Below are 16,033 nucleotides of genomic sequence, written 5' to 3' on the forward strand. Positions count from 1 at the left end.
CATGCACACACACACACGCTTCGGTACTTTATTGTTTATTAATCTTGTATTAATTTACATGTGTATATATTACCGAGGTACGTGTGCATGCTCGTGTACGTGTATCTTTTTATGTCCGTTTTGTAAGTTTGTCACAGCAATTTATTGCTATACCTACTTAAGTGTACGAGGGGCGTTCAATAAGTAATGTCTCTGGCCCACTTGCAGCTTTTTGATTTAGCTGAAATTTTGCATGTGCAATTATTTATTCCTCTATAGATTAAGTGGGAAATTACAGCTCTGAACTAATTGTGGTTTCTGATTTACATGTGTTTGAACTGAGTCAAGTGTGAAATGGAGACTGTTGAGTGTCGAACAGTGATCCGGTTTTTGTATTTGAAAGGACGCACACCACGGGAGACTTTTGCTGAAATGAAAGTAACTTATGGTGATGATGCCCCATCATATGCCCTTGTAAAATGCTGGCATCGTGAATTCAAACATGGTCGGAACTCTGTGGAAACAGCTCCCAGATCTGGTCGCCCCACTTCTGCCATTGATGAGGTATCTGTCCGTCAAGTTGAGGCTGCCATTTTGGAAGATCGACGCATAACTATTCGCCAAATAGTCCATGAGGTCAAGATTAGTACCGGGTCTGTGGAAACTATCATTCATGACTATTTGCATATGCAAAAGGTGTCTGCCAGATGGATTCCCAGCAAGAACGCGTCAAGTGCTCGAGGATGAATTTGGAGATGTGCCAAGAAGATGAGTCAAACTTTTTCAAAAGACTGATTACACAGGATGAAACCTGGGTCCATCACTATGATCCAGAGACCAAAGCCCAGTCAATGCAGTGGAAGCACCGTGACTCACCTCCTCCAAAGAAGGCAAGTGTGCAGCCCTCCACTGGCAAGATCATGCTCACAGTCTTCTGGGACCAGGACGGAGTAATGATGACATATTTCCTGGCAAAGGGTACCACAATTACAGGAGCCTATTATGCTTCACTTTTGAGGAAATTAAGAGAAGCCACCAAAATCAAGAGGCGGGGCAAGATCAGCAAAGGCATCCTCCTCCTGCAGGACAACGCTGCAGGACAAGCACAAGCGTGCGGCTATGAACTCCTCCTCCATCCCCCTACTCTCCTGACCTTGCACCCTCTGATTTTCACCTCTTCCCAGCCATGAAGTTGTTTTTGAAAGGAAAGCATTTCCCAGATGATGCAGCCTTGATTTCTGAAGTTACGTCGTGGTTGGAGGACCAATGTGGGGTCTTCTACAAAAACGGTCTCCAGAGCTGCATCAAACGATGGGAGAAAGGCGTAAATCTGCGTGGTTCCTATGTAGAAAAAGACTAATAACTGCGCCAAGTTTCGTTGCTCTACTGCTATGGGAAGTGGGTCAGGGGCATTACTTATTGAACAGCCCTCGTATACTCATACATATGTAAGTATAAATTTTATGTTTCATCATAACTTATAGCCATTAATGTATGTAAGATATTTATGAAACAACATACAGTATGTCTAATATAAAAATGTAATCATTACAACTTACCTGCTAACACTTTCAATATATTCTGAATGTTCGTTGCCTTGTGCGTTCACACATTTACCCATGGCAGTTTCTGGAGTAATATATAATTTACTTGTGAAATCAATGGCAAACAGCATAAGTTTTATAAAATAGCAAGAGAAGACAACTAAAAATACACTGGGAAGTCTTTTCTCAGGAGACCAATGTCTCACTCTTCGCTGCACTTATTTTAACTCTGTCTTGCAGCTCTCGGCAGCGTCCAACCTATTTAGTGCATGATGAAAATCACCTTCAGACGAGCCAAGTAGCACCATATCGTCTGCAAATATCAACTGACCGATCCAACATCCACTAATTGATACATCTTCAATAACACCTGCATATGTGTATCCACTTCATCAAAGTATTATGTAATGAGTGAAAGAATACGGTTGCTTCTTCTCCCGTTTCTTAAGTAATTTCTTACTTAATGTTAATGTTTTCTATCAGAAAGCAACATATTTTATTGGTCAACGTTTACGTCTTGTGTAATTAAACTTGTTTCCCGTGCTTTGTTTATTATTTTGTGCTGCTGCAATAACCTGACTTCCTCAGTGGAGCTTATTTCTCTAGAGGGAAGAGATCTTTGTGTGAATAGGAGTATATTCGACATGTGCAAAGCTGACAAACGTCATTTCTATCCTAGTATGGGACAGGTGTTCAGAGTGTCTCCAAGATAATATTCAGAGAGAAATATATCTGGAGGGCGAGACAACGACTGACCATGGTAAACAAATAATAATCTTTTCTAATTTAGGCACAAGGTCCGAAATATTTTGGGAGGGGGCCAGTCGATTAGATCGACACCAATACGTAAATGGTACTTAATTTCTCGACTCCGAAAGGATGAAAGGCAAAGTCGACCTCGGCGGAATTTGAACTCAGAACGTAACGGCAGACGAAATACCGCTCAGCATTTCGCCCGGCGTGCTAACGATTCTGTTAGCTCGCCACCTTAATAATAATAATGATAAAAAAAAATGTTCGGAGATAAAACTATCAACAAAAAAATACAGACGAATACAGATCTGCTAGCCTGAAGAAGCTGCACTACGAGCAATGCTTACGTGTAGAGAACCCTAAACTGACAGATCCATCTCCTAATATAAAATGGAAGGTCGTCATGCTTCAATGTCAACAAATCAAACAATAAACCGCATTGGTCGTCGCGCGGATTACAAAAGACCACGTACCCGAAAATTGAACCAAATTCTGATTGAAAAATCAGCTACTGGATCAAATCTTCCCAACACACAGGAGCTGGACGTACCCCACAACTGGAATATTCCAACAGATGGCCATCCATGCTCGTCACCAAATAATCAAAAGAAAAAGAAGGAAAAATGATCTAGGGAAGATAATAAAGAAGTTCTTGAGGCCTTCTACCATGCCATATATTTCCCCACAGATAAATCTAACACTGTACAAACATACTTAAACTGGAGACAGAAACACCCTGAAGTAAGACCCTACATAGACAATAACAAACATGCCAACGTCAGAAGAAACATTATAAAAAAAAATTACTGACTGAAGTAGAGATTGGTCAAGTTAGACAAGCAGTAACGGATAGAATGAGCGAAGCTGCAGCTAGAGAAGATAATACAGAGGAAATAATTATAGACAAGCCCAGGGCTGACAAAAACGAAGTAAGGATTGAAAAAGTTAGTATAAGTGATAGGCAAAGTGAAATACTCCCTGAACCAAATATAAACACTAAGACAGATGAACATCAAATAGATGAAGAAAGTCACACAAATATTGACCCGACAGAACTACATGAGCTAAAAAGTCAAATCATGATTGAATGGCTGAAAATTAAAGAAACCAGTATGGATGAACGTGATACACTCCCTAAAATCCGCAACTCTAACCAAAACATGAAAATAATTGGTAAAATCCGGCTTGCACTTAAGGATATAATTTCAGCTAATGATGTTGATATCACAGATCTCAACCACCTATACTATGCATCCGCGAAAATCTCAACGATCCTATGTGGTGAAAAGATTAGAAAACGGCAACATTTCCACAAAAAGCCTTCTTGGGAAGAGCGCCTGCAACAACAAATTAAACTATTTAGATCTGACATTGAATATTTGAAAAACCTTAAGGTTCACAAGACTACCAAACCTACAAAAACCCCAAAATTGCGGAAAAAATACAATATGAAAACTATACTTGATATTGATGCCACCATAGAAACCATCAAACAAAAGGTATCTGCCAAAGCTGCCCGCATAGCGAGGTATGAAAAGCGTGTTTGATTTTTCAAGGACAACAACATAACAAAAATAACCCCAAGAATTTTTACAGGAAGATAGGAAAAACAGCGTTTACTGCAAGGTCTGTACCATCAAAAGAAGAAGTGCAGGGATTTTGGAATAAAATTTGGGCAGAAGAAAAAACACACAACGAAAAGCCCCCCTGGATTGACAGAATATCTACAGAACTGGACCCCTTAGAAGAGCAAAAGTGGGAGGGTGTCAAGGTAGAAGATATAAGATCTGCTCTCAGGAGGTCAAGCAAATGGAAGTCTCCAGGAAAGGATAAAATTCCTAACTTCTGGCTGATTGCCTTCCCAGAGAGCCATGAACTGCTAACAGAACTGTACAATGATGTTTTGCAACACCCTAATAGGATGCCTCCATGGCTAGTTAATGGGTTAACATTCTTGCTTCCAAAAAGTGAAGAAACAAATGAACCAAAAAAACTATAGACCCATAACCTGCTTAACAACTATGTACAAAACGCTAACATCTGTCCTGACGGAATATACTTATAGTTTTTTAACAGACAGCAGCATATTCCCTAATGAACAGAAAGGATGTAAACGTGGATCCTACGGCTGTAAAGATCAACTACTCATCAATAAGATGATCTTAGAAGATTGTCACAACCGACACAAAAACTTATCAATAGCCTGGATAGACTATAAAAAGGCTTTTGATAGCCTACCAAATAGCTGGATTAGGAAATTCCTGGAAATGTATAAGATAGCACCTACTCTGCGAAACTTTTTGACTGTAAGTATGAGATCATGGAGAACCACACTAACTCTGAACAGTGACAATGAATCCCTAAATGCTGGTGATGTAAAAATTTCGTGTGGCATTTTCCAGGGTGACTCACTGTCACCACTCTTCTTTTGTTTAACCTTAATACCTCTCTCAAAACTGCTCAATGATGCGCAGTACGGGTATAAAATGTTTGATAAAAATATAAATCATCTCATTTACATGGATGATTTAAAGCTTTTTGCAAAAAATGACCAACAACTCAAGGGCTTACTAGCGATAGTCAAACAATTCAGTGACGACATCAGAATGCAATTCGGCCTCGATAAATGTGCAAAAGCTACCTTTATCAAAGGAAAAATGACAGAAACATCTAACGTTAACCTTGACCAGCAGAATGTCATAAAAGAACTAGACCCAGCGGAGAGCTACAAATACCTAGGGGTAATTGAAGGGAACGGAATAAGGCATTCAGAGATGAAGGAAAGGATCAGGAGAGAATGCTATCGAAGAGTGAGAGAAATACTCAAGACAGAGCTGAATGCAAGAAACAGGATCGAAGCGATCAATGCATTAGCCATACCAGTCGTGACTTACAGTTTCAATATCGTTAACTGGTCAATTACTGAAATATGTAATCTTGACAGAAAAATAAGAAAACTTTTGACAATGCATAGAATGCACCACCCTAAGGCAGATACAGAACGACTTTATCTGCCAAGAAAAGAGGGAGGCCGTGGTCTTTTGCAACTGGCAATAACAATGAATATTGCTACAATTGGCCTAGACACCTACCTGAAAAACTCTGAGGACTGGATGTTAAAACTTGTCTCAAAACATGAAAACAAGAAAGCATCATACTCAGTAACAAAACAGGCAAAGGAATATCTAAGTGAATTCCGAATACAACCAATTTCGGAAGTAGAGATAGACATACAAGAAACAAGCACAGAAAAAGCTAGGCGCATGAAAACCCGTGCCAAAAACTGCGGCCTTAGATATTCTGAATAATAAATGGCAAGAAAAACATCTCTATGGCAAATACCCAAAGAGAGCGAATAATGCAGATATTGACAAAGCCCTGACCTATCAATGGCTAATGCCCTCTGGCTTAAAATCTGAAACAGAAGGGTTTATCATAGCAGCTCAAGATCAATGCCTACCAACAAGAAACTACCAGGCCAACATATTAAAGAACGGCAGTAGCCCAACATGTCGTGTATGCCGACAACAAAATGAAACCATTGATCATGTTGTCTCCAAATGCAGTCTTCTAGCGCCTACAGAGTACCTCAACAGGCATAATAGAGCTGTACAATATATTCACTGGGTAATTTGAAAAAACCTGGATTTGCCCCAAGAAAAAAACTGGTGGGAACACAATCCACCTCCAGTGCTTGAAAATGACCACATCTCACTCCTCTGGAACTTCACCATTCAAACTGACAGAAAGATAGATGCAAATAAGCCAGACATCATATTGAAAGACTTCAGACAAAGAACATGCCTCCTCATTGATATGACTGTCCCAATCGATATAAACGTATCTGTCAAGACCTACCAAAAACTGAGCAAATATAAAGATCTTGAAATAGAAATCAGCAAAATGTGGAACCTGAAGACTAAAACAATACCTGTTGTCATAGGTGCCCTGGTAATGATAGCGAAAGGGGCTGATTGCTACCTAACTCAGATACTAGGAAACCCCAAAATGGCAGAAATTCAAAAGATAGTGCTCATGGGAACTGCTCATTTCCTACGCAAAATACTCTCTATGTAATCCCAAGGTTTAAAACAAACTTTTTTTTCTTTTCTTTTTTTTAAATTTATGTATTAGACATTCACTAGTACAACACCAAAAAAACCCCCAAATATATGGCACACTAGGCATAACAACAACGTGAACTTCCAACCTGTTGTCTCTTGAGGTCTCTGGGTGAGACTTGGAGCCAACATGTACAGACAAAAGTCAAACATAGAATAATAATAATAATAATAATAATAATAATAATAATAATAATAATAATAATAATAATAATAATAATAATAATAATGATATTCATGCGGATGAGGAGGAGAATGATGAGGATAATTGTGATCATGATATTAAAAATAATGTGAACATAAGGTAGAGTGGCAGCATATAAAGATATGACTTTACCTGTTATAGTATCCAAAGCAAAATTTGTAATATACGGGCGAATATTGAATTCTCCTTTACCAACCATTTTGTCCAGTTTCTTACATAGTATATTTGATTGGTTCTGCATTACAGTAAGGAAATTATTCAAAATGTTATAATGGAAGGATGGTGTCAACATCTTCCTCGATTTGAACCATTTTGATCCTGTACTGAAAATAGCAATCAAAGAATAACACTTGAATATTTCATTAATTTTAAGGAAGTTTTATAAATAGTTATTTTTTCGAGAAATAAAATAACAGCAACTGGAAAATGAAAATCATAAGTCGCAGCTACTTTTGTTCTATTGATGTTCTCGTTTTTGTTAGTTCCCCCTTGCCAGAACTGATTAAGTAGATTCATGGCCAAAAGCATTCAAGCGTTGATCAAACAATTTGGGTTTAAGGACTCCTAACTTCCAGCTCGCATCTTTAACCTTTTATTTGTTTCAGTCATTAGACGACGGTCATGCTGGAGCACTGCTTTGTAGAATCTTTCGTCTTAATTCTTACCCCGTTTTTCTTTTTCCCCTTGAGCCACGGGAGGGTGGAGATCCTCCGTTTTGTCCAGCGGATCTTCCCTCCCTCCCGCAGCTTGCGGATCCTTCGGTGGGCAACCATTGTTGCCCACCTTTCATTTCTTGCTCTTTTCGAGGAGGTTTCCACCTCCTCGACTTCCTCTTCCTCTTCCTCCAATGAGGGAGCAGGACCTTATTTTGGTCCTGAGGTCAGTTCTTTTTAATATAGCCCGGTTCCAGGTACAGGTGACACTTGGTGGGGGGTGTCTCGCAACTATCACCGGATAACTAGACTCGGCCATTCTTAAAAAATCTGGAAATACTAGATTTTCGGCTGATTGTGTCCACAGGGTGTAATAGCTTTTGACCCCTCCCAATCAGCTGCAGGCAGGATATTCACATTGAGGAGCTTGGTACTGCTGCCACCCAGACGCCGGCAGATAGTATCCTCTATCCACTCGGGCTCAATTACGGGTGGCAAGCCACAGACACAAGTCCTCGTCAACTTCTTCCCACAATAAGTGGGAAGAAACAAAATTTCTTTGTCCTCCAGAGGCTGGCTCGCGAATTTGCGAGCCACCTCGTAGGTGTCAAATAGCAACCACACCGTTGCGTATTTGACCCCCGAGAGATATACTTAATAGTTGATATATGTCCCACCAACTCTTTTTCATTTACATTTTTCTCAAAGACGATGATGTTGTCGAGGGACTTGGAGTAAGTCCTCAACACCACCGTCTTCTTTTCGAACTCTTCCAACCATTTCTTGGGTGGCACTATTTCCCACTCCACATTTTTTTCATTGTTTTTGCCATGTTAAATGAAAAGTTCAAACAATAGTTCAAAAATTCAAAACAATTCAAAGGAAAAATCACAAAGACAGTCTCAACCAAACAGGAAGAAGAAGAAAAAAGATAAAAAGTTCAATAAAGTGTTTGAAAATAAAAGATAGAAGAGAGAGCGACAGTTCAAAACACACAGCATAAAATCCTTTGGCCACATGGTACTCCTGGCCTTCAATTTGAAACTGGAACACAGCTTCTCACAGTTGTTGTATAACTCCACATAAACCAACTTTTTCTGCGAACAATTCTCAAAATTAATTGAGAACAACACGATTCTCGAACTAAGTTTGGAGACAGGATACGCCAGAAAGATTTCCTGCTGGTCCGAAACCTAATTCCACAGGAGAAAAAATTCTCCTTTATGCAACTTCAGGTAGCTGGCTATAGTATGAATGCTTCATGAGGTAAACGACTGGATTATCTCATCATTTCTTGCTAACTATATATATATATTTCAACAATTGAGGGTAAAATTAATTAGTTATTAATCAATTTCACCAAGTATTCAGTATGTAAAGGGACCATTTAAGACGAATTCAAAATATTACATTGTATAAAAGGGCTTAGTAAAATAAATTACTTTGCCACATACTGAACTCATTAGAAATAGCAGCCAAAAAAGATTTTTTAGCCATTTCCAATACTTAAAGAAAATTTCTCTCAGGTAGTGCTTACTCAAAATAACCCACGAAGGTATGGGGGTAAAAACATTAAAAAATCACAAGTGCAAAGATTATTTGAGAACGTACGTTTCTAGATCAGCCAAATACAATTCGACATTTCTTTCGTCAGCCCAAAATTTCTTAATTCGGATTTGGAAACACTGAAAGTAGGAGCATACCCTTTTGGCGACTTTTCACCTCAGAAGATCCGTTCAAAACTAACAGTGCCAACAAATTCAAAATATGCAAGCGAAGAATTCCTGCTCTCCCCCTTCCACCCACGTGGGTCACTAGTAAACACCATATTTTATCGGTGAAAACCGAGGCATTAAACAGAGAGAATGAATTATAATTTCAACAATGAGGGTAAAATTAATTAGTTATTAATCAATTTCACCAAGTATTCAGTATGTAAAGGGACCATTTAAGACGAATTCAAAATATTACATGTATAAAAGGGCTTAGTAAAATAAATTACTTTGCCACATACTGAACTCATTAGAAATAGCAGCCAAAAAAGATTTTTTAGCCATTTCCAATACTTAAAGAAAATTTCTCTCAGGTAGTGATTACTCAAAATAACCCACGAAGGTATGGGGGTAAAAACATTAAAAAAATCACAAGTGCAAAGATTATTTGAGAACGTACGTTTCTAGATCAGCCAAATACAATTCGACATTTCTTTCGTCAGCCCAAAATTTCTTAATTCGGATTTGGAAACACTGAAAGTAGGAGCATACCCTTTTGGCGACTTTTCACCTCAGAAGATCCGTTCAAAACTAACAGTGCCAACAAATTCAAAATATGCAAGCGAAGAATTATAATTCATTTCTCTCTGTTTAATGCCTCGGTTTTCACCGATAAAATATGGTGTTTACTAGTCTGACCCACGTGGGTGGAAGGGGGAGAGCAGGAATTCTTCGCTTGCATATTTTGAATTTGTTGGCACTGTTAGTTTTGAACGGATCTTCTGAGGTGAAAAGTCGCCAAAAGGGTATGCTCCTACTTTCAGTGTTTCCAAATCCGAATTAAGAAATTTTGGGCTGACGAAAGAAATGTCGAATTGTATTTGGCTGATCTAGAAACGTACGTTCTCAAATAATCTTTGCACTTGTGATTTTTTAATGTTTTACCCCCATACCTTCGTGGGTATTTTGAGTAATCATACCTGAGAGAAATTTTCTTTAAGTATTGGAAATGGCTAAAAAATCTTTTTTGGTTGCTATTTCTAATGAGTTCAGTATGTGGCAAAGTAATTTATTTTACTAAGCCCTTTTATACAATATATATATATATAATATATATATATATATATATATATATACCAATTAAGGACTGAACACGAAAGTGGACAGTCAACATGCTAGATATAGACGTCAAATCGCCATTCTCCACAAAGATTATGTTCTCAAATAAAATAAAATTCAGCATAAACCAAAGCAATAAATAAGACAAATGAAAATATACGAAATGAAATAATCACCTGTGTACCGATCAGTTTCAGTTATTAATATCGGCAGCACAGTCTGTTATGAACATAATTTGCTGGACTAGATGCAAAAAACGATACCGGAGTTTCGCATGCATAAAGTACAACCGATTAAGTTCGAATGTATCTTTCAAATGCCTTTACTTTTGGCGCGCTGAGACCCGAAAAACCAGCCAGCAGCTAATAATTAGCAGCAGTCAATTTATCGGTTTAAGAACATATATTTTATATCAATTTCTACCCTTAATTAAATTTTAATATAAATATATGTTCTTAAAACGATAAATTGACTGCTGCTAATTATTAGCTGCTGGCTGGTTTTTCGGGTCTCAGCGCGCCAAAAGTAAAGGCATTTGAAAGATACATTCGAACTTAATCGGTTGTACTTTATGCATGCGAAACTCCGGTATCGTTTTTTGCATCTAGTCCAGCAAATTATGTTCATAACAGACTGTGCTGACGAAGTTACAGATATCCTTGCCGATATTAATAACTGAAACTGATCGGTACACAGGTGATTATTTCATTTCGTATATTTTCATTTGTCTTATTTATTGCTTTGGTTTATGCTGAATTTTATTTTATTTGAGAACATAATCTTTGTGGAGAATGGCGATTTGACGTCTATATCTAGCATGTTGACTGTCCACTTTTCGTGTTCAGTCCTTAATTGGTTTATATAAATATTTTAATCTTCGGATTCTTTTTAATATGCTAGACCACTGGTTTTAATTGACTAATATCAATTTCTACCCTTAATTAATTTATATATATATATATAATATATATATATATATATAATATATATATATATATATATATATATATATATTATATATATATATATATATATATTTCAGGAGGTGTGAGAGGTTCTGACAGAAAATTAAGGAACATACCGCCTTAAAAGGAAGCGAAATAATATTTCTTCGGGTTATTTTACTTAAATTAAGGTGTATATCTCTTGCTTTTTTTAACTGGCACTTTTATTTAATTGATCTGAGGGCGTTCATATGTGGAAAAAGTAGTACAATGTGTTTTTTCTCTGTCGGTTTGCTTTTACTGACCAAATTAATGTGATTTAGTCCAATTCTGTAAATATAAAGAGGGAATTTTGTGTTGACATTTAGAGGTGAACCGTTGATATTTAGAGTTCAACTGGTGATCTGAAGTGTTAGCTTTCGTTAGTTGCATTGCTTTGTGAATTTACAATTGTATTATATAATGCTGAACAGGCATATTAATACAAACATATATGCATAATTTCTCGCACAGGCATTGCACGATAACAACATTGATTAAGCTTCGTGCTATGGCCATACTCGATAACGAGGGGGCAGCTACCATGTATGTATGTATGTATGTATGTATGTATGTATGTATGTATGTATGTATGTATGTATGTATGTATATGTTTGAGTTGGTTCCCTCATCACTTGACAACCAGTGTTGATTTGTTTACGTGTCTGTGAGTTAGAGGTTTGGCAGAAGAGATCGGTATAATAAGTACTCGGCTGACAAACATAAGTTCTGAGGTCAAATTGTTCGATTAAGCCCTTCAAGATGGTGCCCTGGCAGGACCTTAGTCAAATAAGTAAAAATAAAAATACATACCTTGTGAGCAGACCATTTCCTAGCCAGGGTTCTAACAATTTATAGAAAAGATTTTTTTCTATATGTTTTGTATTACCGATTACATCCTGAAATCAAAACCACAATCTTACAATTTTGAATGTAACCCCTTTAACCAAAAAGGGACACACTTTCTCTATAATAATGCTGATGATAATGATAATAATAATAATAATAATAATAATAATAATAATAATAATAATGATGATGATGATGATGATGATGATGATGATGATGATGATGATGATGATAATAATAATAATAATAATAATAATAATAATAATGATGATAATAATAATAATAATAATAATAATAATAATAATGATGATAATAATAATAATAATAATAATAATAATAATAATAATAATAATAAAAGATGGGCTACAGCAAATATTCTGCTCAATACCACAGATTTGCTTGTCAGTTGTTTGACCTTAACCAGTTGAGCATGTCCCTTAGTGGCTGACGATATGTGCATCTCTGATCACGAGCAGAAGTAGTGGGGGAGCATCATAGCCATGTGTTGAGGGGGATTCTTTGGGGTTTGAATAATTCACCTCTGGAAACATGGGTGGTTCTTTCAACATCCTTAAACAACCCTTATTCAGGGACCTTTTGAGCGGAATGGGCTACTCAACATGAAGAAAATTCTAACTGGGCCCCATCTGCAAGGTCATGTGCTGTTTATCTTGATATGAGATCACCATGTCGCGCACATATGGTTGTGATGCATGTGCCTGGTGTACCCTTATCAGACGGGTAGTCATGATGGGTATATTGGGCTTCGTATATTTTACCCCAGTGTCACTTTGATGGCATGCACTGCTCTCTCACTCAATAATAATAATAATAATAATAATAATAATAATAATAATAATAATAATAATAATAATAATAATAATCACAGCACATACCCAAGGTACACAGAGCTGCGCTCGGTAGTGAAGTGAAAGCACGCTATGAAAATAAAACTACTGAATAATAATAATAATAATAATAATAATAATAATAATAATAATAATAATAATATATAATAATAATAATAAAATAATAATAATAATGCCCTGATGCAGTACCAGGCAGTGGCTCTCATGGCTTCTGATCTTAACTGATTGGAAGTGTTATCATGTACATTGTTTTGTCTTGGTATAAAAGATGGGCTACAGCAAATATTCTGCTCAATACCACAGATTTGCTTGTCAGTTGTTTGACCTTAACCAGTTGAGCATGTCCCTTAGTGGCTGACGATATGTGCATCTCTGATCACGAGCAGAAGTAGTGGGGGAGCATCATAGCCATGTGTTGAGGGGGATTCTTTGGGGTTTGAATAATTCACCTCTGGAAACATGGGTGGTTCTTTCAACATCCTTAAACAACCCTTATTCAGGGACCTTTTGAGCGGGATGGGCTACTCAACATGAAGAAAATTCTAACTGGGCCCCACCTGCAAGGTCATGTGCTGTTTATCTTGATATGAGATCACCATGTCGCGCACATATGGTTGTGATGCATGTGCCTGGTGTACCCTTATCAGACGGGTAGTCATGATGGGTATATTGGGCTTCGTATATTTTACCCCAGTGTCACTTTGATGGCATGAACTGCTCTCTCACTCAATAATAATAATAATAATAATAATAATAATAATAATAATAATAATAATAATAATAATAAATAATAATAATAATCCTTTCTACTATAGGTACAAGGTCGGAAATTTTGGGGGAGCGAGCTAGCTGATTAGATCGAATCTCAGTACGCAACTGGTACTTAATTTATCGACCCCAAAAATGATGAAAGACAAAGTTGACCTCGGTGGAATTTGAACTCAAAATAATTGCTAGGGTATAACAGACCGGACCTAGTGGTGGTGGTCAAGGTGCGCAATATATGCTATGTAGTTGATGTTGTATACCCCTTTGACCCACGAATAGTAAAGAAGGAAGGCGAAAAGTGATAGATACAACCCTCTTAAGTAGGAAAACAACCTCCTAGGAACTTAGGTGCCTGGAATGGAGTTCACTCTGTTGTAAGCATTCGAACTGGTTTTCCAGTTTGAGAATATTTTTATATCTCCACCAAATCGCTTTCGTTAACTCCGCAAAGGCTCATAAGCACTGCCCTTCACGCTCAAGTATAATGCAGAAAAATGCCCCACATTGTTTTGCGTTTACTAAGAGATTGTTCTGTCACTACCTCAAAAAATATCCGGAAAGCTATACTTCATTTAAGAGCACTGATTTCTGACCTGCACTTGTGGAAAAAAGAAGTTAATGACTAATATTTATATTATTTTATTCATCATTATATTATTTTATTGTTACTTAGCTTTTTGAAATCACCTGCATTCAAAATGCTAACATGGCTTTTATGTATAGCTTTTGTTGGTGTTCAGTCAACCATGCCGGCTCTGATTAAGCAGACCCGTGAACAATGACGTAACTATATTACGTTATCTAATGTAGATTGTTAGAATTTGCTAAGGACGTGGTCTGAGCGAGCTTTGTCTGCTATTTCTAGCTGGTCGAGTGGCTACATAGATCCTTCGTTGGCTCAACTATTCATTTAAGCAGATGATGTTTAACAGAATTTTCCTGGCTAATATCAACTAAGTGAACATGAGCAATCATTTCCCTCCAATGATAACAGCATTAATTATAAAACCACTTACATGTACATATTTATCTTTGAAGACAAGAATGACTGGCTGGAAACAAATCCAGAGGCACAATAGACCATGTTCCCGATATTCTTCTGAGAATTGCATGATACACCTATACAAGTCTGAAACAGATTGGTTAAAAAGAAGAAAAGTTCGCTATGAAAATGTAAAACTGGTGAAAAATTAAACTTTAAACTTTAATCCAACTAAATTTCTTGTGGTTAAGGAGTTGCGTCTAGGAGTGAAACATTTTGTGTAGCGAAAGACGAGTACGTTGAGTAGGCTTTGTGGGATGGGTGGGCAGATGCAACAAGAAGCTGAGGCCATTGAAGTAGCATAAATCTAGGCAGATCGAAGAGACAAAAAGTGTATGAATTAGATGTAGATTGTTAATGAGTCACAGTCAGAATATAAGTCTCTTTTGTATGATTGTTTGCATAGCAATAGCGCTGTCCCAGATAAGAGAATAAAAAAAAAGGTATTCTGTAAAAGGTCAACAACAAGAAAAACTGAATGGTATGGAAACTGGCACAAATTACACTCAATATTTTACAGGTTGTATATAAGTTAGTAAAACCACTATTCAGTGTTTTTTGTAGGTAGCATGTAATTTAATAGACATATTACTAGATGTCACGTTGCGGAAGTTACAGACTGGTGAGGCTATCAATCAACAAAGTAAATATTGGTGTACCTATCTCACAATATAAGTTTATCTTTGGGGTCTCTGTGCCAAAAGTTCAAATAAATATTAGTTTATCTCCTTCCTCTTTTTTTGTCATCAGTTTCCACTTAACCTTGTTATCAATAAAAGTAAAGGTTTTCTGGGACACACAAATCAACAAGAACAAAAATACACTTCCCGAAGATAGGAGATTTAGCTCATGCACATTTGACATTGCATACACATTCAATGGGTTAAAATGAAGAAAACCAACCTTTGTTATTTCCGATCAGTTTTGGTACATCACCGATTATATGCCAACTCTTCATGCTTGGTAGGTGTCTGCAATCCGACAGTAATTTCAAATATTTTCGTAGAAGATTTAGAAAACATCCGAGAACTATAAAGGCTACTAATAGGCCAGCGAACAACATGTTAGCAACTTGTCTCACTATTAACTGAAGTGACAATAAGAATGCGGTCAGAACCCGAATATTTCCCCCCAGAAATTTAGGCAATGGAATGTTATAAGAAGTAGAACAGATCCCTCTGTTTCAGCCTCTTCTCTTCATAAACAAATACGTAGCAGATATTGCTATTTCTGTCACTGCTGACGTTATTGTCAGCTTTTAGCCTCGATATCAGTTAAATAAATGTCCTGCTAAATTTAAACACATTTTTAGTTCTTATTCTCACGCACTTTGCTTGCATGTATGTAATATATATATATGTATGTATGTATGTATGTATGTATGTATGTATGTATGTATGTATATGTATGTATGTATGTATGAATGTATTTATAAA

The 16,033-nt window shown here is 36.9% G+C and overlaps 1 protein-coding gene across 2 annotated transcripts in view; it reads right to left on the reverse strand.

The window, feature by feature from the left end:
* Positions 1 to 15,797, reverse strand: part of LOC115211833 (cytochrome P450 4V2) — a 31,678-nt gene extending 15,881 nt beyond the window's left edge. Inside the window, exons 1-5 of one of the 2 annotated variants that reach the window (XM_029780545.2) lie at positions 15,501 to 15,797; positions 14,572 to 14,684; positions 11,883 to 11,968; positions 6,735 to 6,925; positions 1,539 to 1,608 (exon numbers count right to left, since the gene is read on the reverse strand). In XM_029780545.2, the coding sequence (XP_029636405.2) occupies positions 1,539 to 1,608; positions 6,735 to 6,925; positions 11,883 to 11,968; positions 14,572 to 14,684; positions 15,501 to 15,660 (620 nt within the window). In that variant the 5' untranslated portion in view covers positions 15,661 to 15,797. The remainder of the gene's footprint in view (positions 1 to 1,538; positions 1,609 to 6,734; positions 6,926 to 11,882; positions 11,969 to 14,571; positions 14,685 to 15,500) is intronic. The other variant, XM_036503042.1, reaches the window with a different exon arrangement.
* Between the last annotated feature and the right edge of the window lie 236 nt (positions 15,798 to 16,033).

This window comes from Octopus sinensis, linkage group LG5 (genome assembly GCF_006345805.1).
Source record: "Octopus sinensis linkage group LG5, ASM634580v1, whole genome shotgun sequence".
NCBI lineage: Eukaryota > Metazoa > Mollusca > Cephalopoda > Octopoda > Octopodidae > Octopus > Octopus sinensis.